General features: G+C 43.0%; 2 protein-coding genes across 19 annotated transcripts in view; one reads left to right on the top strand and one right to left on the bottom strand.

The window, feature by feature from the left end:
• The first annotated feature begins 13,052 nt into the window (after positions 1–13,052).
• LOC148108355 (uncharacterized protein C3orf86-like) lies at positions 13,053–14,443 on the top strand. Its single transcript, XM_087870034.1, has one exon. The coding sequence runs from the start codon at positions 13,168–13,170 to the stop codon at positions 13,678–13,680; it is 513 nt and encodes a 170-aa protein (XP_087726160.1). The 5' UTR covers positions 13,053–13,167; the 3' UTR covers positions 13,681–14,443.
• Positions 14,444–17,930: 3,487 nt separating this feature from the next.
• Positions 17,931–25,797, bottom strand: part of TCAIM (T cell activation inhibitor, mitochondrial) — a 70,155-nt gene continuing 62,288 nt past the window's right edge. For all 18 annotated transcript variants that reach the window (XM_045798369.2, XM_045798368.2, XM_087870025.1 and 15 more), the window contains one exon: positions 17,931–19,631. In XM_045798369.2, coding sequence (XP_045654325.1) covers positions 19,391–19,631 — 241 coding nt within the window. In that variant the 3' untranslated portion in view covers positions 17,931–19,390. The remainder of the gene's footprint in view (positions 19,632–25,797) is intronic.

Consider the following 25,797-nt stretch of genomic DNA (forward strand, 5'->3'; position numbering starts at 1 on the left):
TATTTATTTATTTATTTGACAGAGACAGCCAGTGAGAGAGGGAACACAAGCAGGGGGAGTAGGAGAGGAAGAAGCAGGCTCCCAGCAGAGGAGCCTGATGTGGGGCTCGATCCCAGAATGCTGGGATCACGCCCTGAGCCGAAGGCAGACGCTTAACGCCTGAGCCACCCAGGTGCCCCACCATAAAAGATTCTTAGTCAGAAGCAACAAACAGTGTTGCTGGAGGGGAGGAGGGTGGGGGATGGGGTAACTGGGTGATGGACATTAAGGAGGGCACGTGATGTAATGAGCACTGGGTATTATATAACAGTGATGAATCACTGAACTCTACCTCTGAAACTCATAATACACTATGTTAATTAATTTAATTTAAATTAAAAATACATAAATAAAATAAAAAACAGTAAGTCCAAGAATAAGAGAGAAAAGATCATCTATGTACAGTTGAAAATGATTAAAATCAGTCATATATTTAAAAGAATTAAAATCACCTTAATGAGGCTTAGCGATAACCAAATTACCACTGGTTTCCTAAAACAAGATCTAAATTTAAATAAAAATAAGATTCATGAACTTAACAAGCTATGTATTTATAAAGTTACATTTTGCTGCCAAATGTTCAATTGTTATATGATTGTAAATGCTGAATTAATCTGAAAAAGTAATATTCATAATAAATTGTCAACAAGCAGGGATATCATTTAGAACAAAAGAAAAATTTTTTTGATTGCCAACTCTAAAAGAATGTTGATAAAAATGTTCAAAATTTCTTTTTTAATTTAAATTCAATTAGCCAACATATACTACATCATTAGTTTCAGATGTAGAGTTCAATAATTCATCAGGTATGTATAAAACCCAGTACTCATCACATCACAAGCCCTCCTTAAAGGCCATCACCCAATTATGACAAACCCCCCACCTCTCCTCCAGCAACCCACAGTTTGTTTCCTATAGTTAAGAGTCTTTCATGGTTTTTTCCCCTTTCTGATGATTTCCCATTCAGTTTTCCCTCCCTTCCCCAATGATCCTCTCGGCTGTTTCTTATATTCCACCTATGAGTGAAACCATATGACGATTGTCTTTCTCTGACTGACTTATTTCACTCAGCATAATACCCTCCAATTCCATCCACATCCATATAAATGGTAAGTATTCATCTTTTCTTGATGGCTGAGTAATATTCCATTCTCTCTATATAATACCACATCTTCTTTATCCATTCATCTGTTGATGGACATCTCATCTCTTTCCACAGTTTGGCTATTGTGGGCATTGCTGCTATAAACATTGGGGTGCATGTGCCCCTTTGGATTACCACATTTGTATATTTGGGGTAAATACTGAGTAGTACAATTGCACTACTACAACCTCAATTTTTAACTTCTTGAGGAATCTCCATACTGTTTTCCAGAGTGGCTGTACCAGCTTGCATTTCTACCAACAGTGTTAGAGAGGGTTCCCCTTTCTCTGCATCCTCACCAACATTTGTTGTGTCCTGACTTGTCAATTTTAGCCATTACGACTTGTGTGAGGTGGTATCTCATTGTGGTTTTGATTCGTTTTTCCCTGATGGCTAGTGATGTGGAGTTTTTTTTGTTTTTGTTTTTGTTTTTTCATGTGTCTGTTGGCCATTTGTATGTCTTCTTTGGAGAAGTGTCTGTTCATCTCTTCTGCCCATTTCTTGACTGGCTTCTTTGTTTTGTGGGTGTTGAGTTTGATAAGTTCTTTATAGATCTTGGATACTAGCCCTTTATCTGTTATGTCATTTGCAAATATCTTCTTCCATTCCATAGGCTTCCTTTTAGTTTTGTTAACTGTTTCCTTCACTGTGCAAAAGTTCTTTATCTTGATGAAGTCCCAATAGTTTATTTTTGCTTTTGTTTCCCTTGACTTTACAGATGTGTCTCGCAAGAAGTTGTGTGGCCGAGGTTGAAGAGGTTCCTGCCTGTGTTCTCCTTTAGGATTTTGATGGATTCCCATCTCACATTGAGGTATTTCATCCATTTTGCATTTATCTCTGTAAATGGTGTAAGAAATGGTCCAGTTTCATTCTGCATGTGGCTGTCCAATTTTCCCAGCACCATTTATTGAAGAGACTGTTTTCATTCCATTGGATATCCTTTCCTGCTTTGTTGAAGATTAGTTGACCATAGAGTTGAGGGTCCATTTCTGGGTTCTCAATTCTTTTCCACTGATCTATGTGTCTGTTTTTGTGCCAGTACCATACTGTTTTGATGATTACAGCTTTGTAATAGAGCTTGAGGTCCAGCATTGTGATGCCACCAGCTTTTTTGGTTTTCTTTTTCAACATTCCTCTGGCTATTTTCTGGTTCCATACAAATTTTAGGATTATTTGTTCCAGCTCTGTGAAAAATGTGGATGGTATTTTGATAGGGATTGCATTGAATATGTAGACTGCTCTGGGTAGCATAGACATTTTCACAATATTTATTCTTCCAATCAATGAACATGGAATGTTTTTCCATTTCTTTGTGTCATCTTCAATTTCTTTCTTAAGTGTTCTGTAGTTTTTAGAGTACAGACCCTTTACCCCTTTGGTTTATTCCTAGGTATCTTATGGTTTTTGGTGCAATTGTAAATAGGATAGATTCCTCAATTTCTCTTTCTTCCTTCTTATTGTTAGTGTATAGAAATAGAACTGATTTCTGTGCATTGACTATATATCCTGCCATGTTGCTGAATTGCTGTATGAGTTCTAGCAATTTTGGGGTGGAGTTTTTTGGGTTTTCCACATAAAGTCATGAGAGGGGCTTGTATTACTATGTCCTTCCCTCATGACAAGTCCACATGTCATCGGCAAAGAGTGAGAGTTTGACTTCTTCATTGCCAACTTGAATGCCTTTTATTTCTTTTTGTTGTCTGATTGCTGAGGCTAGAATTTCTAGTACTATGCGGTAAAGCTCTCAGTTTTCCCCCATTGAGAATGATATTCGCTGTGGGCTTTTTGTAGATGGCTTTTATGTTATTAAGGTATGTTCCCTATATCTGTATACTGTGGAGAGTTTTAATCAAGAAAGGATGCTGTATTTGGGCAAATTTTTTTTCTGCATCAATTGAAAGGATCATATGGTTCTTGTCCTTTTGTTATTGTGATGTATCATGTTGACTGATTTGCAAATGTTGAACCACCCTTGTAGCACAGGAATAAATCCCACTTGTCATGATGGATAAACCTTTTAATATACTGTTGGATCCTATTAGCTAGGATCTTATTGAGAATTTTGGCGTCCATATTCATCAGGGATATCGGTCTGTAATTCTCCTTTCTGATGGGGTCTTTGCCTGGTTTTGGGATCAAGGTAATGCTGGCCTCATAGAATGAGTTTGACAGTTTTCCTTCCATTTCTATTATTTGAAACAGCTTCAGAAGAATAGGTATTAGTTCTTTAAATGTCTGGTAGAATTCCCCTGGGAAGCCATCTAGCCCCAGAGTCTTCTTTGTTGGGAGATTTTTTTATTACTGCTTCAATTTCCTTGTTGATTATGGGTCTGTTCAGGTTTTCTATTTCTTCCTGTTTCGGTTTTATAAGTTTCCAGAAATGCACCCATTTCTTCCAGATTGCCTACTTTGTTGGCATATAGTTGCTCATAATATGTTCTTAAGATTGTTTGTATTTCCTTGGTGTTGGTTGTGATCTCTGCTCTTTCATTCATGATTTTATTAATTTCGGTCCTTTCTCTTTTCTTTTGGATAAGTCTGGTTAGGGGTTTATTGATCTTATCAGTTCTTCAAAGAACAAACTTCTAATTTCATTGATCTGTTCTACTGTTCTTTTGATTTTCATATCATTAATTTCTGTTCTAATCTTTATTATTTCTTTTCTCCTGCTTGGCTTAGACTTTATTTGCTGTTCTTTCTCTGGCTCCTTTAGGTATAAAGTTAGCTTGTGTATTTGAGACTTTTCTAATTTTTTTTGAGAGAGGCTCATATTGCTATGTTCTTCCCTCTTAGGACTGCCTTTGCTGTATGCCAGAGGTTTTGAACAGTTGTGTTTTCATCTTCTTAATTTCCATGAATTTTTAAAAATTCTACTTTAATTTCCTGATGGACCCATTCATTGTTTAGTAGGATGTTCTTTAACCTCCAAATGTGTTTGAGTTCCTTCCAAATTTGCTCTTGTGATTGAGTTCAAGTTTCAAAGCACTGTGGTCTGAAAATATGCAGGGAATAATCCCAATGTTTTGTTACTAGTTGAGACCTGATTTGTGACCAAGTATGTGATCTATTCTGGAGAACGTTCCATGTGCACTTGAGAAGAATGTGTATTCTGTTGCTTTAGGATTGGATGCTCTGTATTTATTTGTGAATTCCATCTGGTCCAGTGTGTCATTCAAAGCCCTTGCTTCCTTGTTGATTTTCTGCTTAGATGATCTGTCCATTGCTGTGAGTGGGGTGTAAAGTCTCCAACTATTATTCTATTATTATCAATGTGTTTCTTTACTTTGGTTATTAATTGGTTTATATAATCGGCTGCTCCCATGTTGAGGGCATAGATATTTAAAATTGTTAGATCTTCTGGTAGGATCAATCCTTTAAGTATGATCTAGTGTCCCTGTACATCTCTTACTACAGTCTTCAGTTTAAAATCTAATTTGTCTGGGGCACCTGGTGGCTCAGTCAGTTAAGCGACTGCCTTTGGTCTGGTCATGATCTCAGGGTCCTGGGATTGGAGCAGGGAGCCCACTTCTCCCTCTCCCTCTGCCACTCCCCCTGCTTATGCTTTAACTCACTCTCTCTCAAATAAATAAAATCTTTAAAAAACATTAAAAAATAAAATCTAATTTCTCCAATATGAGGATTTCTACCCTGGCTTTCTTTTGATATCCATTTGCATGATAAATGGTTGTCCACCCCCTTTCAGTCTGGAGGTCTTTAGGTCTAAATGAGTTTCTAGAAGAGAGCTTATCAGTGGGTCTTGCTTCTTTATTCAATCTGATACCTGGTGTTTTTTTTTTGATTGCACATTTAGCTCATTTACATTCAGAGTAAGTATTGAATGATATGAATTTAGTGCCATTGTGTTACCTGTAAAGTCACTGTTTCTGTAGATTGTCTCTATTTCTTTCTTGTCATTGCTCCTTTTGGGCTCTCTCTTCACTTACAGGATCCCCTTTAATATTTCTTGCAGGGCTGGTTTAGCGACCACAAATTTCTTTAGTTTCTGTTTGTCCTGGAAGATCTTTATCTCTCCTTCCATTCTGAATGACAGTCTTGCTGGATAAAGTATTCTGGGATGCATGTTTTTAAAAGTATTTTGGGCTGCATGTTTTTCTCATTTAGCACCCTGAGTATATCATGCCAGTCCTATCTGGCCTGCCCGGTCTCTGGCAGGTGTGGATAGGTCTGCTGCCAATCTAATGTTCCTACCCCTGTAGGTTAAGGAGTTCTTGTCTTGAGCTGCTTTCAGGATTTTCTCTTTATCTCTGAAATTTGCAAGCTACACTATTATATATCAGGGTGTTGATCTATTTTTATTGATTTTGAGGGGGGTTCTTTGTGCCTCATGGGCTTGATGCCTTTTCCTTCCCCAGATTAAGTAAAATTTGCTCAAATATACTTTCTGTTTCCTATCTCTCTTCTTCCTCTGGGACCCCAATAATTCTAATATTGTTTCACTTTATGGTATTGCTGATCTCTCGAATCCTCTCCTCATGGTCCATTAGTTGTTTTTCTCTTTTTTCCTCAGCTTCCTTCCTTTCCATGCTCTTGCCTTCTATATCACTGACTCTCTTTTCTGCATCATTTACCATAGGTGTTAGAGCATCCATTTTAGACTGCATCTCAGTTAAAACATTTTTAATTTTGGCCTTCTTAGATTTTATTTGTGCACCAGGAGATTCTTTTGTGTCTTTTATGCTTTTTTCAACCCTAGCTGGTAACTTTATAATCGTTACCCTGAATTCCAGCTCTGACATTTTACTTATATCCATATCAGTTAGATCTGTGGCAGAGAGTATTACCTCTGGTTCTTTCTTTTGTTGTGGATTCCTCCTTCTATTCATTTTGCCCAAAGGAGAATGGATGAACAAGAAAACAAAATAAAAAATATCAACCATGACCCAAGTGAAATACACAACAGACAAATCCAAAGAGGTCAGGAACCAAAAAGAAGAAAAAGGGAAAATAAAGGGGGGGGGAATATAATCTCCCAGATGGACAAAACAGGGTGATCCATTTGGTCCTGGGTGTATTTTGGTCTGTTTTTTAGAAGACACTAAATCCTAAAATTGTAAAGAGAAGCAAAACTCATATATATATATATATATATATATATATATTGAACACAGTAAAAGGAAGCCAAAAATGAAGAATATATGTATAAAATGTAAACGTAAAAGTGAAAGTTAAAAAAAGACTTAAAAACAAGGAGTTGATAAAATAAGAAAATTTGTACTTGTTGAGGGCTGATTTGTGACCCAGGGTATGATCTATTCTGGAGAATGTTCCATGTTCAATTGAAAAGAATGTGTTCTGCTGAATTAGGATGAAGTGTTCTGAATATACTATTAAGTCCATCCAGTCCAATATGTCATTCAAAGCCATCATTTCTGTGTTGATTTTCTGCTTAGATGATCTGTCCATTGCAGTAAGTGAGGTGTTAAAGTCCCCTGCTATTTTTGTATTATTATGAGTGACTTCCTTTATGTTTGTTATTAATTGATTTACATATTTGGGTACTCCTAAGTTGGGAGCATAAATATTTACAATTGTTAGATCTTCTTTTTTTTATTTTAATGGTTTTTTTTATTATATTATGTTAGTCACCATACAGTACATCCCTGGTTTCTGATGTAAAGTTCGGTGATTCATTAGTTGCGTATAACACCCAGTGCAACATGCAATATGTGCCCTCCTTACTACCCATTGTTAGATCTTCTTGATGGATAAATCCCTTAATTATGATATAGGTACTTCTTCTAATCTTTTAATACAGTCTTTGGTTTAAAATCTAGTTTTCTAATATTAGTATGGCTACTCTGGTTTTCTTTTGACTTCCATTAGCATGATAGATGGCTCTCTATCTCTTCATTTGCAATCTGCAAGTGTCTTTAGGTCTAAAATGAGTCTCCTGTAGGCAGCATATAGATGGGCTTCTTCTTTGGGGATGGGTTTTTGGTGTTTTTTTTTTTTTCTTAATCCATTTTGATACCCTATATCTTTTGATTGGAACATTTAGTCCATTTACATTCAGAGTGATTATTGAAATATATGAATGTAGTACTTTTGTGTTACCTGTAAAGTTGGTGTTTCTGTTGATGTTCTCTCTTCCTTTCTAGTCTTTGTTGCTTTTGGTCTTTCTTTCCCACTCAAAGAGTCTGCTTTAATATTTCTTGCAGGGCTGGTTTAGTGGTCATCAACTCTTTCAGCTTTTGTTTGTCTGGGAAACTCTATCTTTCCTTCTATTCTGAATGACAGCCTTGATGGATAATGTATTCTTGGCTACATATTTTCGTCATTCAGCACCTGACCACTGTCTTCTGGCCTGCCAAGTTTCTGTGGACACATCTGCTGTCTTCCATTGTAGGTTAAGGTCTCCCCCCCCCCTTGCTTTCAGGGTTCTTTTCTTGTCTGCGTATTTTGTGAATTTGACAGCAGTATGTCTTGGTGTGGGCCAGCTTTTGTTGAATTTGGTGGGAGTTCTCTATGCCTCTTGGCATAGAGATTTTGATGTCTGTTTCTTTCCCCACGTCAGAGAAGCTTTCAGCTATAATTTGCTCAAAGAATTCTGCTCCCTTTTCCCTCTCTTCTTCTTCTGGGACTTGAATGATACCAATGTTATTATGCTTTAAGGAGTTGCTGAGTTTCCTAAGTCTACTTTCATGATCCAATATTTTTCTTTCCCTCTTCTTTTCAACTTCTCTATTTTCCATAATTTTATCTTTTATATCACTGATTTGTTTCTTTGCTTAATCCATTCTCATTGTCATTGCCTCCAGTCAGTTTTGCATCTCAGTTTTAGCATTTTTAATTTTAGCCTGACTAGTTTTTAGCTCTTTTATCTCTGCAGTAAGGGATTCTCTAGTGTCTGCTATGCTTTTCTCAAGCCTGACTAGTATCCTTATGACTCTTGTTTTAAATTCTGGTTCAGACATCTTACTTATATCTGTTTTGATTAGATCCTTGGCTGTGACCTCTTCCTGTTTTTTTTTCTTTTGGGGTGAATTCTTCTGTCTTGTCATTTTGTATAGGTCACTGTTTTTTGTGTGGTTGTTGGGAAAGCCTGTTATATTCCTGCTTCTGAGAGTAATGGTCATATTAAGAAGAGGTCCTATACTGTCTTGGGCCTGGTGCTTCAGGAGGTGTTTCAGAGTGTGCACTCTGCTGTTGTGTTTTGGCTGCTCCTTCCCTCAGGTCAGTCCTCTGCGGAGTTTCTCCATGCCTGCAGTGGGGGATGTTTGGGCCTTGTCTACTGTGTGGCAAGTTTTTCTAGGTGTGTTTTGGTCTGTTTGTTAAAAGAAGCTAGATCCTGTGTCCCCTAGAGCTGAAGCTTTGCAGCACTCTGTGATCAGCAGACTTGGTGCATGCAAGGAATCTGTGTTAGTCTTTGTGGGGAGTGGCCTGCTGTGCTGATTCTCCGGTGGATTTGCCATAGTGGATATGCATCTGCAGGGTGCAGAGCTTGGTGTAAGGAGGTCCAGCCTCCAGTGGGGGGTGCTGTGATGCTCACTGAGGTCAGGCAGTGCTAATGGGTGGGGGGAAATGGCATCGCCCTGCTCTTTCATCTCCAGATCTGGGAATTTGCACCTCTTTTCAGGAAGCCTTCACAGAAGAGTGAACAATCTCCCCTCTTGTGCCCCCAGCTTCCATCAGATCCCTGCCTTTATCCTGTCTGCATCCGAGCTGTCTGCCTGCCAGGTGGCAAAGTGCTCCTGTATTTTATCTCAGGCACATGTCTGGATTTCAAAACTGCAAATTTTAGGAACCTGCTAGGTGCAGACCCATGCTGATCCTCTTGGGGAAGGTCTTGCCACACTGTGGCATGTGCTGGTTTGTCCCAGAAAAGCAGTTGCATGACTATGTGGTGATTTGGAGTCTATGGTAAAGCACAGCAAAAAGCCAAAGTTTGCCGCCCTCCTCAGGTGTCTCTGTTCCTATACTAGTGAACAGGGCAGCATATTGATGCCCACCAGCTCTGTTGTCCCTGGTGAGGCTGTGCCACCACTCCCAAATGCACTCCAAGAAGGGGAACTGTTTCTCCCAGTGAGACCCAGGGGATCCTCAGACCATGCTGCCTGCTTCCTGTCCTCTGCCCTCCTTCCACCCAGGAGCACTGCTAAGCCTGCCAGACATGACCCTGGTGATGGCTCGGACTTCTACAGACTTTGAGCTATGCTGCTTATAAAAACTTGTGGTATTCAGCCCTCTCCTTTTCCCAGCCAATGGTTTTGGAGAAGAGTTTTCTTGTGCAATCCCCTGCTTGTGCTTTCACTCTTTCTCGCTCTCTTTCTCTTTTGCTACCCCCCCCCCCACCACCGATCAGGGCTTCCTCCCCTCCACAGCACCTGCAATTCTTTTCTCCCCCAAACCAACTCTCTGGAGCAATACCTTCCACGATGTGTCAGTTTTTCTATCTCTAGATATGTGGTGTGCTCTCTTAGTCCTCAGATCGATTTCTTGGGTGTTCAGAATGATTTGATATTTATCTAGCTGTGTTTGAGTGATGAGGCAAGCTTACGGTCCCCCTACTCCTCTGCCATCTTAACTCCTCCTCCCTGGAAGCTCTTAAGTATTCTTTCTAAAGCCCCAAAAGAGGAAACATGGTTTAATAAAGGAGGGAAAGAGAGGGGGAAGTAGGATACAAAAAATTAGAGGAAACTGGCTTTAGACATCTTATCATTTTTCTCTGTAAGGACAGCAAATAGTTGAGATGTGCCCACATACCAAAGAGAATGTCATATATTAGATTTTGACATAACTTGGGTCCTTGACAGTTCTATCAGGTCAAGATTTTTAATACCAGTGCTTATTAATTCACAATGTATGGAAAGGAAGGAAGTGATACCTCCTATATGAAACAAATAATTTCCTCATGAGACTTCTATTTTTTGGTATCTAAAGTCTCCTTAAAATACATAGCCAAATGTTGACTACATGTTTATACAACCAAGTGATTTGGCAGACAACATTTTTATTTACCTAACATATCTATGATTTCTGACTGAAAGTCTTTAACAAACTGTGGAAAGAGCAATGGATATGTCCATATCTGAAGCTAATCCTGGTACTGTGTAAAGGTGTTGATGAGGGAGAAGATTCTCATATTTTACATTAGTTTTAGCTAAAAAATACTTTAGAGAGGCAATTTTTGAGTTTAAATTGTTTTTGGAATCCTTCTCATAGGAATTAGAGCAGATCAATGGATAGTCAGAATTTTGTTTTTCTTTTTGTTGTTTTTTTTCAACATTTATCTTTTTAAAATTGAATTCAATTTAATTAGCATTTAGTGTATTATTAGTTTCAGAGGTAGAATTTAGTGATTCATCAGTTGCATATAACATCCAGTGCTCATCCCATCAAGTGCCCTCTTTAATGCTCACTATCCAGTTCCCCATCCTCCTGCCCACCTCCCCTCCAGCAACCCTCAGTTTATTTCCTATAGTTAAGACTCTCTTATGGTTTGTCTCCTAATCTGTTTTTACCTACATCTTCAAAGGCAAGGGATATCAGATTAAGCAGTGCTTATGGACTGCCCTGCTTTGCTGAGCAGCCCCAAGTAGAGGGGGAGAAGAGAAAAGCCTATTGGATGCCCTGGGCCAATCTAAAAGGACAGCTACTCCATCTCCTGTCAGCATGATGGGCCAGCACCCTGAGACACCCAGTTCAACCTACTGAGTGGCATGGCCCCATGTCAAGGGTGGCCCTAGGTCGGTATCTCCTTAGGTCGGGGGTGGCCCCAGGTCTGTGTAGCCCCAGGTTGGGTTGGCTCCAGGTTGGAGGGGACCCCGCTCATGGCAGCCCCAAGTCAGGGGCTGCTTGGTGAGAATTAAAGGTGAGTCTGGGCTGAAGCAGAATCTCAGCAGATGGCAACACAGAGAATAGGTCTAATTCTTAAGGAGATGAGGCCATGGAGAGGATACGAGGTCTAGGGTGAGCCAAACTCAGCTGAAGAGGGAGTGGATCTATGAGAATTTCCTAACCCAAGAACCCCTGGTGTCCACTGTGCTGAAAATGAACTAACTGTCAGAGGAGGACATCTCCCTTGTCTATAAGTTTATGTTCTAGAAAAAATGGATGGTGCTATGGAGCCATGTGATAGGCCTGGCAGAAGTCAGGAACAGTAGATAGGGGAAGGGGAGCTGTCAGAGAGCCCTCTAGGTAGGGTATATGGAACATTATGACAAAGCAGAGTGCAGGAGGGTGAAGTGTATGTGTGTGGCCACATTGGTGAGGCCTGGGGTCACCAGGCGGAATCTAGGCTGGGATAGGGTGGGAAACACTTCACACAACAAAGACCAGGTTGCTAGGAGCCCCCAGTCTTCTAATGCCCTTCTCCTTTCTGAAGCTCCCTCCACAGACACTTCCACCTCAGCACATTTCCATAGGTGAGCTTCAAATCCTTCACACCTTTCTAGTCCCGCAGCTCCTTGTCAGGCCCTAGCTATTCAATCCACTCTTGTGGGAGTCAATGTGGGATGTGCTGACTTGTCCACGGCCTTGTGGACACCAGGGGAGGTGGGGAAATTCTTTCTGCCTGTTGGCAAATCACAGTTTCACAGGATGCAGGTGTCAGGACCTTGAAAGATGGTTGACCTGGTTGATATGCTAGGTAGTGTACCTTGACATTTCGTAGGGGTGACAGTCATTGTCCATTCTAAAGAAGCAGCAGCAATTAACAAGCTTGACAGAAAGAAAGTAGGAAGAGGCCCCAGACTGGCTAATTAAGGCCCATGCCAAAGGTGGGCTTCCTGTGAGTGCAGGATACCTTAGCTTTGCAGTCCATCTCTCCCACCGGTCCTAGAAAAGTGTTCACATGGTGTATGAGTTCCTGTTGCTGCTGTAACAAATGACCACAAAGTTAGTAACTTGGAACAAGAGCCATTTATTATCTCCCACAGCAGTCGGTCTTGAGTCTGGTAAGTGTGGCTTGGTACTGTCTCACAAGATCCACATCAAGGTTCTGTCTACCCTGGCCCTTATCTGGAGGCTCTGGAGGAAAGTCCATTTCCAGCCTCATTCATTTTGTTGACAGAATTTATTTCCTTCTCATGGTTTCTACTTGGCCTGCCATCATCAGGCCACCAATGGTGGCAAGTCTTTCTCACACTTAGAATCTCTCTTACTTCTCCACCTGCCACATCTCTTGACCTCAATCAGGTAAAGCTCTCTGCTCTTTAATGATCAAGTGATTAGATTGGGGCTCCTGGATAATACAGGATAATCCCTAGTTTAAGATTTGTAATTTTAATTCCATCTGCAAATTTCCGTTTGCCATGTAATGAAACAATCACAAGTTCCAAGGACCAGGGCATGGCCATCTTTGGGGGACCATTTTGCTGACCACACATGGTCACATTTTTGTAAAATTTCAAGGGTGATTTTTTTTTTGTCCTCTTTTGTAGAAGACCCAGCATTCTCCATTCTCCTCTTAACCTAAGACAGTGTTTATCAAACTATAGTTCATCAATCATTGTTGCTTTCTTAAAATATGAGTTTAAGGAGTAGCAACTAGCATTTTTGTAAGGAATATAGAAGTGAATTGCATGGAAAATATCAAGACTGTTGCACATAACCATCTAAGTTCTATGAAATTGTTAGTATCCATCCATACACACATACATATGCACTTGTGCACACGCGCGTGCACACACACACACACACACACACTTCTGAACTAGGTCAGGATTTAAAGTATACTTCTCAGTATACTTGGTTAAGTCTTAAAAATTTGAAAAGACATTTTTTTAAAAAGATGCTAAAATTCATCTAGAGCCTCCAGTAGGGCCTGCTTCTGGTCCTGGGAGGATTTTTGAAGCATTTGGGAAGGCATCTGTCTCCCTGACAGAATCCTGACACAGGCTGTCTAGTCCTAGCCCAGAGGTCGGTGGCTCCCTTTGACCCTGGTTGTGTAGAGGGAGCCTTCTGCCCCTGCTGTGGACAACTGAAGATGCATATATGTTGTCTCAATTTTCTCCCTTGTAGCTATGTCTAAGAGTCTGTTTGGACAGGGGAAGAAACCTCTAGATACATTTTTCTGGGTAAACGAGATAACTGGAGAAATCACCTACCCCCCACTGAAGGCAGATGCACCTGAAGCTTCTCCAGCTCCTCTGGAGAAGCCCCAAGAGAGGCCCAGATCTCAGCATGGGAGCATGCAGGGGGCTCCTCTCAGTGCTCAGGGCCCGTCCAGCACACCTGCACAGAAGGTGGCCCTTCCACCTCCTCCTAAGGCTTCACTGAAAGACTCTGGCTCAAGGTACTTCCTCCCATCTACAGCAACCCATGGCCTGGCTAAGGCTGGACCGAGGAGCACTCTGCCGTTTTCAGCAATTCCCATCACCATCTCACCACCAGGACACGCTCCACCAACATGTGGTCCCCTTGGACAAGTCCCTCTGTCCCCAGTGCCTTCCTTTCCTCCCATCCCTTCTGCCCCCTGGGCCTTCACCTGCAAGCTGAAAAATGTCCTTACTGGGAATAACCGATTTTCCTTTTGAACTTGAAAGTATTTGTGTGGCCACACCTTCCTGAGTGGCCTGCCAGCTGTATACCTTCATGCTTACGTCGATGATGCTTCTGCCTCCCCTGGAAGCACACAGAACTCTGAGCAGAGTTCTTAGAAGAACACACCAAATGCTTTCAAACCCCATATAAATTTAACTTAGATTTTGACACATAATGTTTTCTAGACCTTCTTTTACCTCCCAAGCCACCTTGGTATTTTGCTCTTAAGTTTTTGGAGTTCGAGAATTTGGTTCCGATGTCGGTAGCAGAGCAGTATGTTTGGTTCCCAGCCAGAGCCAGAAGGATACCTCTCTGGTTGAGGCAGGAACAAGCCAGGATGAGTGGGACCCGCAGGCCTCTGTGCCCAGCCCAGGGGGCAGCACTCAGGGCTGTCCTGAGCAGGGGCTAGAGCCTTGCCGGGAGTGCTCTTTGAGGCAACCTGAGCCTGAGAGAGCCTTTGGGCAGACAACCCTTCTAGCTCTGCCTTCCCTGGTGGTTAGGCTTCAGATGATGCTTTGGTGGGACAATGGGCAGCCACTCGACCCTCCAGGAATGGAGTGACTGGTTCAGTCATGCTGGGCTGGAGGCGGTAAGTAGGGGCTTGGAAACACTGTCTCAGCCTGAGGATCCCAGGAAATCCCCCTTCTTGGGTGTGAGGAGCAGAGGCCTGTGGTCCAGCCTTGATTCTGTAGCCAATGTGTCCAGTGACCCAGTCAGAACCCTGCCTCTCTTGGCCTCAGTTTCCTCCCCCCACACCCCCGCACAGTATAAGGGTGAGCAAGCTTGTCTGCCAGGCCTGCTCAACTTCATTGTCTGTATCTATGTTACCAGGCACCAGGGATGGGTGAGGCCCTGGGTACACCAGGTGGCAGGAGGCCAGGCACTCACAGTGTGGAGAGGGCCACCAGGCCCAGCAGGGGCCATGTGTTCTGGGCCTATGGCTGGAGCAGTTCTCTGCCGGACGCCATCATACTCATACTTCTGACCATGTAGCCTCCAGAACCAGCAGGACGGGCTCCGGCCTCCTGCAATGCCCATCCAGTGTGCTCTACTGAAAAAGTTTACCATGGTGCTCACTCTGGAGGGGAGAAGCTTACGGGACTCTGTCTGGTATTGCAGAGCATGTAGGAAGGGTGGGTTGACACTGAGCCCCGGCAAGTGGGTAACTGGCACAGAGGGCCGAGAACACAGCTCTAACCTGGAACCCAGCAGCCCAGGGAGAGAAGAGAAGCATGTGCGCAGAAAAGCTCACTGCAGGCGAATTAGAAAAGCGAGAAGCTGGAACCAATTCAACCAACCAGTGAATAGGCTACAGCCTGCTGGTTGGTTTGACTCCGATGCCTCTGCGGGCACCTGTAGAAACCCTGTGGAGTACTTTGCAAAGCATACATGTCGGGCCCTTCGTGCAGAGGCTCTCCTGCGGTGCACACCCTGGCGTCTGCTGTGACAGGGCTGTACAAGGTCTTAGACATTGCTGTGCTAAGGCCGGAGGTCAAGGGCACGTAGGAAGTGGAAGCAGAGCAGGAGCCAGGTGCAGGACCCCGACCCCAGCCTCCAGCCGGGACTCCTTCACATCCCAGCGCGCTTCTGTCTGGAGCTCCTTCTCAAACACGGACGTGGCAGCAGGAGTCCGGCTTCAAGTGGAAATCAGCGCCCTCACCGGGGGCTCATTGCCCCCCACCCCCACGTGCGTGGGAATCCCTTCACGGCCTCTCCCCATCCAGGACCCGTTTGGGGACACAGTGAAGAAGCTCATGGACCGAATCCACGACTTCCTGGAGATGCCCGAGTTGAGCCAGGACTATGAGACGCAGAATTATGAGCAGCAAGTGGTAGAGCTGAGCCAGGCTGCATGCAGCCGAGGCCGGCCTCCAGCAGCGCCGGACGTGTGCTCTCCACTTGCGGCGCTATAAGGACGGGCTGCTCGTCCACGACACGGTCCGTGCTGTGGACGCCCTGGACTTGCCGGATTTCTATGACAGGGAGCGCACCACGAAGACCCAGGTCCTGCAGGCCGAGCGCTGGCTGCTGGTGCTGTTCGATGATTACAAAAATGAGCTGGCCCACCTGGCAACATGCAGCCTGGAGAACCCCAAACTGGAGATGTTAGAACAGATCCTGAGGGAGCAGTTTGGGAGCAACGACAGCCCCCGGGGCATCATCTTCACCCGAACCCGCCAGAGCACTCCCTCCCTCCTGCTTTGGCTCCGGCAGCAGCCGGGCCTGCAGACCGTGGACGTCAGGGCTGACCTGCTGATTGGGGCAGGGACCAGCAGCCAGAACACCCACATGACCCAGAGAGACCAGCAAGAAGTGATCCGGAAGTTCTGGGTTGGCACCCTGCACCTCCTGGTGGCCTCAAGTGTGGCCAAAGAGAGACCGGACATCCCCCAGTGCAATGTGGTGGTGTGCTACAGGCTCCTGACCGAGATCTCCATGGTCCAGGCCAGGGCTGTGCCCGGGCTGGTCAGAGCATATACTCAATCGTGGCGCCCCAAGGCAGTCGGGAGCTGCGGCGGGAGCTGACCAACGAGGCGCTGGAGACATTGATGGAGCGGGCGTGGCTGCCGTGCAGAAGATGGACCAGGCCGAGTAGAGGCTGGTAGGCTAAGTAGAGGCTGGAATCCCAGGAAACTCTAACTTTGGGAAGGTTAGTGGATATGAAATAATGCTCAGGTAGGAAGAGAGAGTGTGTACCTTACCAGGGTCTCAGGTGGAACTGGCATGTTGCCCACAGATGGTGGGTTCTTCCCTCTGCAAGTCATTCAAGGGCAGCCCACAACAAATGGGGTTTGCAATGGTGACCCCAAATCACTAGTACAGTGGATTGAATCATGTCCCTAAAGGATATGTTCACGTCCTAACCACTGGGACCTGTGAATGTGACATTCTATAGCAACGAGCGTGATTAAGTAATGGGTCTTGAGAGGAGGGGCTCATCCTAAATTATCCACTAGGCCCTATGCCTATCCACATGCATTCTTCAAACAGGGTGAGTTCTGAGACAGAGGACACAGAGAATAAGAGGCAGCGATGTGACCACAGAGGCAGAGATTGGAGTGATGTGGCCACAAGCCAGGAACACTGGCAGCCAGCAGAGCCTGGAAGAAGCAAAGAAAAGAATGTCCCCTTGGGCCTCTGGAGGGAGCATGGTCCCACTGACACCTTGACTTTGGACTTCTGGTTTCAAGACTGTGAGGGAATGCGTTTGTGTTAAGCCCCCCGGTTTGTAATTTGTGTCAGCCCCAAGAAACATACAAAACACAGGCTCTTGTCTGCTCTGTCTCTGCTGTGTTCCCAGTGCCTAGGACAAGGCCTGCATAGAGCCGGTGCCTCCTAAGTGTTTGCTCAATCACTAACAAGAAAAAGATCTTAGGAAATCCCTCAGTAAAGATTTTACTCTTGAAAAATCCTGCATTTTGGGTGGGGGTGGAAGTGAGGCACAGGCTGCTGTCCATACAGATCATTTGCCCCTCCGCCCACCACACGGCCTGTCCTGCTGCCTTGGAAGTCTCTGGCTCATGCGTGCTGGTACCAGGTCTGGGCCAGTGCCCATGGTATTGACAGAGGTGATGAAAAATGAACAGCCTCCAAAAGATTCTGAGGGTGAAATCTGTTGGCCTTCTCCATTGTGGGCCACACAACGTGAGTGCTGAACCGGTTTCCTCCACATTAGCTGCTGTGATGAACTTTGGGGCAGAAGTGTGCAAATGTTGCTCTAAGAACGATGCCCATAGGCACCTGTGGGGTCCCAGAGCCCAGGCTGCTGCCAGGCCTCAGGGGGAGCAGGGTTGCCCCGCCTCCTGACACAGCCCCGACCCCCTTGCTTCACCTATCCATTTCTCAATGTCCACCATCCTCTCATTAGCTCAGGTGGGCTGCCTAGACCTGGAGGTCTTTAAGAAATAAAGGAGGACATAGGGCCTGGGGGGACCTGTCCTGCAGACAGATGTGGCTTTGGACCTATGCCTCCCTGACTGGACAGCCTGGGCTCAGGGCCTTCTTCTTCCTTGGGAGAGGTCTGGCCTGGGTCTGGGACTCAGGTCCCTTTGGAGACCATTTCTGACCCACGGCTTTATAGTTGGGGGGGTCTGATCCTGTGCCAGTTTTCAGTGGTGGCACAGAGTTTTCCCTTTTATGTTAGATTGGGAGAGGAGGTCAAATAGGCCATCAATTTTTTGTAACTTCCTATTACGTCACAATAGTTGTAGAACTATTAATAAGTGAATAACAAGAAAAACAATCTGATTAAGTATTATTTATTATATTATTAACAACAATCAGTTCTGAGACAAAGTCCAATTCAAAACAATACTATGGATTCTATTATTAGTTGATTTTAGAAATGGCATAATCCAAACCTTATTTCAGTAAGTTTTCTTATGTACTCTTTAAGGAAGGAATTTTTCACCCCCATCATTTGGCTCTGGAATTTCTTTATAGGCAACATTTTTACATTATAAAAAAGAAATAAAAAAACCAAAAAACCTCAATATAGTTGTTACTGAAGGTTTGAAGAGAAAAATTACAAGTCACTATTTCTTTTGAACATATATTTGAATTTGAATTTAAACAGTTTAAATAACAGTGTTTTAGATAAATTTGAAATGTACTTCAAGAATGGCTGTTAACAGCTCCTTTTCTTTCTGATGCACTGTAGGAAAAAAATTCCTTTCCCATTTCTTCAGCAGTAGGGGCTACAAAAATGGTGTCCTGAATTAGGATTCGCCTTATCCTCCTTGAGAAATGAGCCAAAGAGGTTTTGGATCTGGTGAAATATATTATCTGAAAGGAAACACCTGTGGAGAGAAGGCCCTGTGTCTCCCCCGTGTCCCTGGGGGCTGAGCTGTGCTGTGGCCTCAGGGAGTCCACACAACCATGCACAAGGGGCAGCTCAAAGGGGCCTCACCCCATGTGCAAAACACTGGTAGGAACAGGAAGACCGGGGTTGCGGGGGTGACAGAAATCCTGAATGGCCTGAACCATTTTACACTCCCTACTTGCTAGAACTCTTGGGGAAACAAGCAAGGGTTTTTCTAGATAGTTTCTCCACAAAAACAAATGAGTCACCTCACTGATTCAAAGATATTTACTGTCTGTTAGTGCCATGCTACCAACAGTTATAATATTTTAATGGGTAGGAAAACTTATGGATTTAAACCTAAATTTTCTGTCACAAAGATGTTTTAACAAACTGTATCAGACTGCTTATGACAATGTCAATACTATACATACATCCAATTGCTTTTTTCCCCTTCTCTTTCTCTCAGGAAAAATCTGGTTATCTAATTTTTGCTACCCATCGGTCTCCCCTACTGGCTGCAAAATACACGTTTGTGCTGACACGCGCGATGTGACTATAAAGTCGCATGTTGAGTGAGTTGCTGAATGAGACCTGCTTACACCTACCCACACTCACTCATATAAATATAGATATCCTTAACTCTGTAGAATCCCTCATTTACATACTGCTAAAAATATGTTCTTTCACTAACATCTTTTTACCCAATCTTGCCAGATAAGAAACACCATAAAACTGGGAGATAAAACCTTTTAAAACAAGTGTTGTAGCAGAAATTAATTTTTTAAAAAGTTCTACAAACTTTGTTCTTGTAATATGTAAATAATACTGTTATATCAAATTGTGGATTTAAATAAGTTTAACAGTTTCTTATCTCTTCAAAAATAATACAGATTTCTGTGTTACTTAATGGCTTCTCCATCCTTCCAATTCCAAGGAATACAAAGGTCTCCATCTTGCATAACAGAATAAAAATGTGAAATGCAGAGATGCATCCCTTGTAGGTAAGGCAGTGACTGTTCTAGAAGCCTCTTACAACAATCCACCATTTGTATGCTAGAAACGCTGGGCTCCTTATAAAACTTTTCCAGAGAAAATTTCTTCGTTGATGCCTGTATCAATTCATTTTCAATAACCTTTAACCTGTTATATTGAAAATAAACATAATATTGCCACAAGCTATCACCAAATAAAAGAACATAAAATGTAGATATAATTTTATATATTGGGGCTCTTTCTTTCAAGATTTTATTTAAATTCAAGTTAGTTCACATATAGTGTAGTGTTAGTTTCAGAGGTGGAGTTCAGTGGTTCATCAGTTGCGTGTAACACCCAGCGCTCATTCCATCACGTGCCCTCCTTAATGCCCACCACCCAGTTACCCCATCCCCCCACCTACTTCCCCTCCAGCAACCCTCAGTTTGTTCCCTATAGTTAAGAGTCTCTTACAGTTTGTCTCCCTTTCTGTCTTTATCTTATTTTTCCTTCCTTTCCCCATGTTCATCTGTTTTGTTTCTTAAATTCCACGTATGAGTGAGATCATATGGTATGTGTCTCTTTCTGACTCACTTACTTCCCTTAGCATAATACCCTCTCGTTCCATCCATGTCATTGAAATGGCAAGATTTCATTCTTACCTATGGCTGAGTAATATTCTACTTTATCCATTCATCTGTTGATGGACATCTGGGCTCTTTCCATATTTTGGCTATTGTGGACATTGCTGCTACAAACACTGGAGCCTAACTTTCTACTCTCGACACTGAAAATGGTATCCACAAAGGGTAAATGACATACTTAGAAGACATGTCAATAGTTCTTGTGCATGTATCTCTGAAAATATTTGTTAAATCTTTTAGCAGCAATGGGTAAAAATAATTAAGACATAATTTCAAAAGTTCTTATCTTGCCTCACTGAGCAGCTGTCAGTGACCAAAGAAAGCAGAAAGCTGAGTGTAAAAGCCCTAGTTTTAGGAACCACATACAGTCTGACCCTTGGGCAGTAATGACTTCTAGAGACTCCCAAACACCCAGCAGGCTCACACAAGACCAGGCACCTGGGGAGGAGGCATCTCCCCTCTGCTCTCTTCTATGCCCATCAGCTCCCTTTCTGTTCCCTCCCCTTGGCCTGTGGGCTACCATGTCTCTTGTTCCATTAAGGACTTGAGTGAAGGCCTACAAAGCAGACAACTCAAGGCAGAACTCAGTGTCTTAAATACATTCTCCCACAGGTGGCCAATGTTTATGGGTATATCTTGGTAAACAGATTCAATCCTCCAAATCTTGGGATGTGTGAAAGAGGCCTCCACCTTGAGGGGTGTGCAGACCAGCACATACATCTTTTGGGAAGCCCATGCAGTAAGGTGAGTAAAGCAAAACTGCCACAGTCAAGGGTTCCCAAAGAAGTTTAATTTAAGTATTGCATTGGTTAAAAATACCCAAATAACCTCTATTTACCCACTCTAAATATCCACATAAAGCAAAAAAGTACCATGAAATATCCATAAGCTGGAAAAATATTTGAAAACAGAAATGGTCATTGTAGTCAGCTGGCAGTCAGGAGCAGGGGTCTGTAATTACTGACTCACTCCCTTCAACAACACCCAGAACGCTTTCTCAGGTGCTGCCAGTTTTTTTTTTCTGTAAGATTACTCCTTCTAGACAATGATGCTTAGAGATTCAAGAAGTTGGGCAGCAGTTAGGGTTGACAGGGTTCTCAGAATGTTCCAGTTGGACCTGTACTTATTCTTCCCAGGATTAGACAGGAAGAACCATAGGTACCATCAATAGCAGGGACTGACAAACTTTTTTTTGTAAAGGGCTTTTCTTACTGGCTAAAAAAAAAAAAAATCTGGCTTAGAAATGGGGAGCCTGGGGGTGCCTGGGTGGCTCAGTCGTTAAGTGTCTGCCTTTGGCTCAGGGCGTGATCCCGGCGTTCTGGGATCCAGCCCCACATCAGGCTCCTCCGCTGGGAGCCTGCTTCTTCCTCTCCCACTCCCCCTGCTTGTGTTCCCTCTCTCGCTGGCTCTATCTCTGTCAAATGAATAAATAAAATCTTTAAAAAAAAAAAGAAAACAGAAATGGGGAGCCTGGGAGAGATGGAAAGGATGGTGGAGGGGACCCTATTTCAACCGGTCCCCTGAATTTAGCTGGATATCTACCAAACCAGTCTGAACACCCGTGAAATCAGCCTGAGGTGTAAGAATATATATCTGGATCTCTACAAACAGAATATTTCCGGCCTTGAGGTATATGAAGCATGGAACTGTGATTCTGTGGAGAGATATCAGAAGACAAACAGAAGGGGGAGGGAACCGCCATAAGCTGGCCCCGGGAAGGAGATATAACACCAGAGCGCAAAAGCGTACCACACTGGGGACCAGGCACAGACTCAGGGCAGTAGCAGCAGGGAAAGGACTTTAGAGCAGCCCCCCAGACAGGATCCAGGGGTGGTGGGTGCACATGCCAACCAGATGTGGCTAGCGGTTTTAGAGGTACAGAGGGCAGTGATGTCCCACCTGGGCTCGACCCTTGGGAGTGTTGCTGTGGGGTGCTCAACCAGGGAGAGGTTGTGGTTTTTAGCGCAGACGGAAACGGAGACTGTGTAGTCCTGGAGAGCTCAGTGAAGAGCAGACTGTGATCTCTCTGTTCTGAGACAGGTTTGGTTGTGGTCACTTCTGCTCTCACGGAAGAGATGTGGAAGCCACCTGGGAAAGCCACCAGAGAACAAGAGCCCCCCAAAACCGGTTTTTACTGACACCCGCCACCCTCACGGGGGACAGGGTGACTCTGCCCAAGCAGGGTTGCCTGACTAATAGCAGAGCAGGCCCCTCCCCCAGAAGACAGGCTGGAAGAACAAGAGGACGACAACCCTAGGGTCCCTATAAAACAGGTGCATCTTGCTGGGTTCGTGGTTAATACTGTGGACTCTGTACATTCCTTCAACCACCCCCGACAGAATGACTAAGAGGAGGAACCCCCCAAAAGGAAAACAATCAGAGACTGTGGCTGCTGCCACAGACCTAATGGGTATGGGTATAATCAAGATGTCGGAAATAGACTTCAGAGTAATAATTATGAAGGTGATATCTAGGCTTGAGAAAAATATTAGCAACAATATAGAATCTTTAAGGGCAGAAATGAGATCTAATCAGGCCTAACTTAAAAATGCTATGACTGAATGCAGTCTAAACTGGATACTCTGACTGCCAGGGTACACGAGGCAGGAGAATGAATTAGTGACCTAGAAGATGACAGAAAAGAAGGAAACCGAGGAGGCCTGGGAAAAACAGATTAAAGCCCAAGAGATGAGACTGAGAGAGATTAATGACACCATGTAACGTTCCAATGTCAGAATTACTGGGATCCCTGACGGGGTGGAGAGAGAGGTCTAGAAGATTTCTTTGAGAAATCATAGCTGAGAACTTCTCTACTCTGGGGAAGGAAACAAGCATTCGTGTCAAAGAGGCAGAGAGGACCCTTCTCAAGATCAATGAGAATAGACCGACACCCAGACATATAATAGTACAATTTGTAAATCTTAGATCCAAGGAAGCAATCTTGACAGTGGCTAGGGGGAAGGGATTTCTTAGGAACAGAGGGAGGAACATCAGAATAATGTCAGACCTGTCCACAAAGACCCAGTAAGCCAGAAAGGGCTGGCAAAACATATTCAGGGTACTAAATGAGAAGAATATGCAGCCAAGGATACTGTATCCAGCAAGGCTGTCATTCAGAATTGATGGAGAGATAAGGACCTTCCAAGACTGATAGAAACTGAAAGAATATGTGACCACCAAGCCAGCCCTACAAGAAATATTAAGGGGGGTTCTATAAAAGTAAAAAGACTCCAAGAGTGATACAGAACAGAAATTTACAATCTATAGAAACAAAGACTTCACAGGCAGCATGATATCATTAAAATCATATCTCTCAATAATCACTCTCAATGTGAATGGCCTAAATGCTCCCATAATGCCACAGGGTTGCAGATTGGATAAAAAGACATGACCCCTCTATTTGCTGTCTACAAGAGATTCATTCTGAACCTAAAGATACATCCAGACTGAAAGTGAAGGGATGGAAAACCATTTTTAATGCCAATGGACCTCAAAAGAAAGCTGGGGTAGCAATTCTCATATCAGACAGATTAGATTTTAAACTAAAGACTGTAGAGATACAGAAGGACACTATATTATTCTTAAAGGATGTATCCAACAAGTGGATATGACAATTATAAATATCTATGCCCCCAACAGGGGAGCAGGTAGAAAGACAAGCCAACTCTTAACCAGAATAAAGAGACATATAGATAAAAATACATTAATAGTAGGGGACCTCAACACTCCATTATCAGAAATAGATCACCTAAGCAGAAAATCAACAAAGAAACAAGAGCTTTGAATGACATACTGGACCAGATGGACCTCATAAATATATACAGAACACTACACCCCAGAACAACAGAATACTCCTTCTTTTCGAATGCACATGGAACTTTCTCCAGAATAGACCATATACTGGGTCACAAAACAGGTCTCAACCAATACCAAAAGACTGAGATTATTCCCTGCATATTCTCAGACCACAATGCTTTGAAACTGGAACTCAAACATGAGGAAAAATTTGGAAGAAATTAAAACACTTGGAAACTAAGAACCATCCTGCTCAAGAATGATTGGGTAAACCAAGAAATTAAAAATCAGTTGAAACAATTTTTGGAGACCAACGAGAAGGAAAACACATCAGTGCAAAACCTATGGGACACTGCAAAGGCAGTGCTAAGGGGAAAATACTTAGCCACCAAGCCTCACTCAAAAGAACAGAAAAATCTAAAATCAGTCTTTATGTTCTCACCTCAAGAACTGGAGTTGGAGCAAAAGAACAGGCCTAACCCATGCATGAGAAGGCAGTTGATCAAGATTAGAGCAGAGACCAATGAATTAGAAACCAGGAGCACAGTAGAGCAGATCAACAGAACTAGAAGCTGGTTCTTTGAAAGAATAAATAAGATCGATAAGCCACTGGCACGACTTATTCAAAAGAATAGAGAAAGGACCCAAATTAATAAAATTATGAATGAAAGGGGAGAGGTCACAACCAACACCAATGAAATAGGAAGGATCATTAGAAACTTTTATCAACAAGTTTATGCCAATAAATTAAACAACCTGGAAGAAATAGATGCCTTCCTGGAAACCTATAAACTACCAAGACTGAAACAGAAAGAAATTGATTATTTAAACAGACCGATTAATTATGAAGAGATTGAAGCAGTGATCAAAAACCTCCCCCCAAAAAAGAGTCCAGGGCCTGACGGATTCCCCGGGGAATTCTATCAAACATTCAAAGAGGAAATAATAGCTATTCTCCTGAAGCTGTTTCAAAAAATAGAAACAAGGAAAACTACCAAACTCATTCTTTGAGGCCAGTATTACCTTGATCCCCAAACCAGGCAAAGACCCCATCAAAAAGGAGAGTTACAGACCGATATCCCTGATGAATATGGATGCCAAAATTCTCAACAAGATCCTAGCTAATAGGATCCAACAGTACATTAAAAGGATAATCCATCATGACCAAGTGGGATTCATCCCTGGGATGCAAGCATGGTTCAATATTCACAAATCGATCAGCATGATACATTATATCAACGAAAAAGTGTCAAGAACCATATGATCCTCTCAATTGATGCAGAAAAGGCATTTGACAAAATACAGCATCCTTTCCTGATTAAAACCCTTCAGAGTGTAGGGATAGAGGGTACATTCCTCAATTTCATAAAAAACATCTATGAAAAGCCTACAGCAAATATCATTCTCAATGGAGAAAAGCTGAAAGGCCTTTCTGTTAAGATCAGGAACACGACATGGATGCCCACTCTTGCCACTATTATTCAACATAGTACTAGAAGTCCTTGCAACAGCAATCAGACAACAAAAAGGGATCAAAGGTATTCATATCAGCAAAGAAGAAGTCAAACTGTCACTCTTCGCAGATGACATGATACTCTATATGGAAAACCCAAAAGACTCCACCCCCAAATTACTAGAACTTATAGAGCAATTCAGTAATATGTCGGGATACAAAATCAGTGCTCAGAAATCAGTTGCATTTCTATACACGAACAATGAGACTGAAGAAAGAGAAACTAGGGAATCGATTCCATTTACAATAGCACCAAAAATCATATGATATCTTGGAATTAACTTAACCAGAGATGTAAACTATACTCTATACTTCTATACTCTAGAAACTACAGATCACTCTTGAAAGACATTGATGAAGACACAAAAAGATGGAAAAACAT

The sequence above is a fragment of the Ursus americanus genome, chromosome 20 (genome assembly GCF_024610735.1).
Source record: "Ursus americanus isolate L20-20 chromosome 20, mUrsAme1.1.p, whole genome shotgun sequence".
NCBI lineage: Eukaryota > Metazoa > Chordata > Mammalia > Carnivora > Ursidae > Ursus > Ursus americanus.

Excerpts from the sequence above, each read along its gene's own strand:
- LOC148108355 (XM_087870034.1), top strand. The coding sequence starts at position 13,168 with ATGTCTAAGAGTCTGTTTGGACAGGGGAAGAAACCTCTAGATACATTT.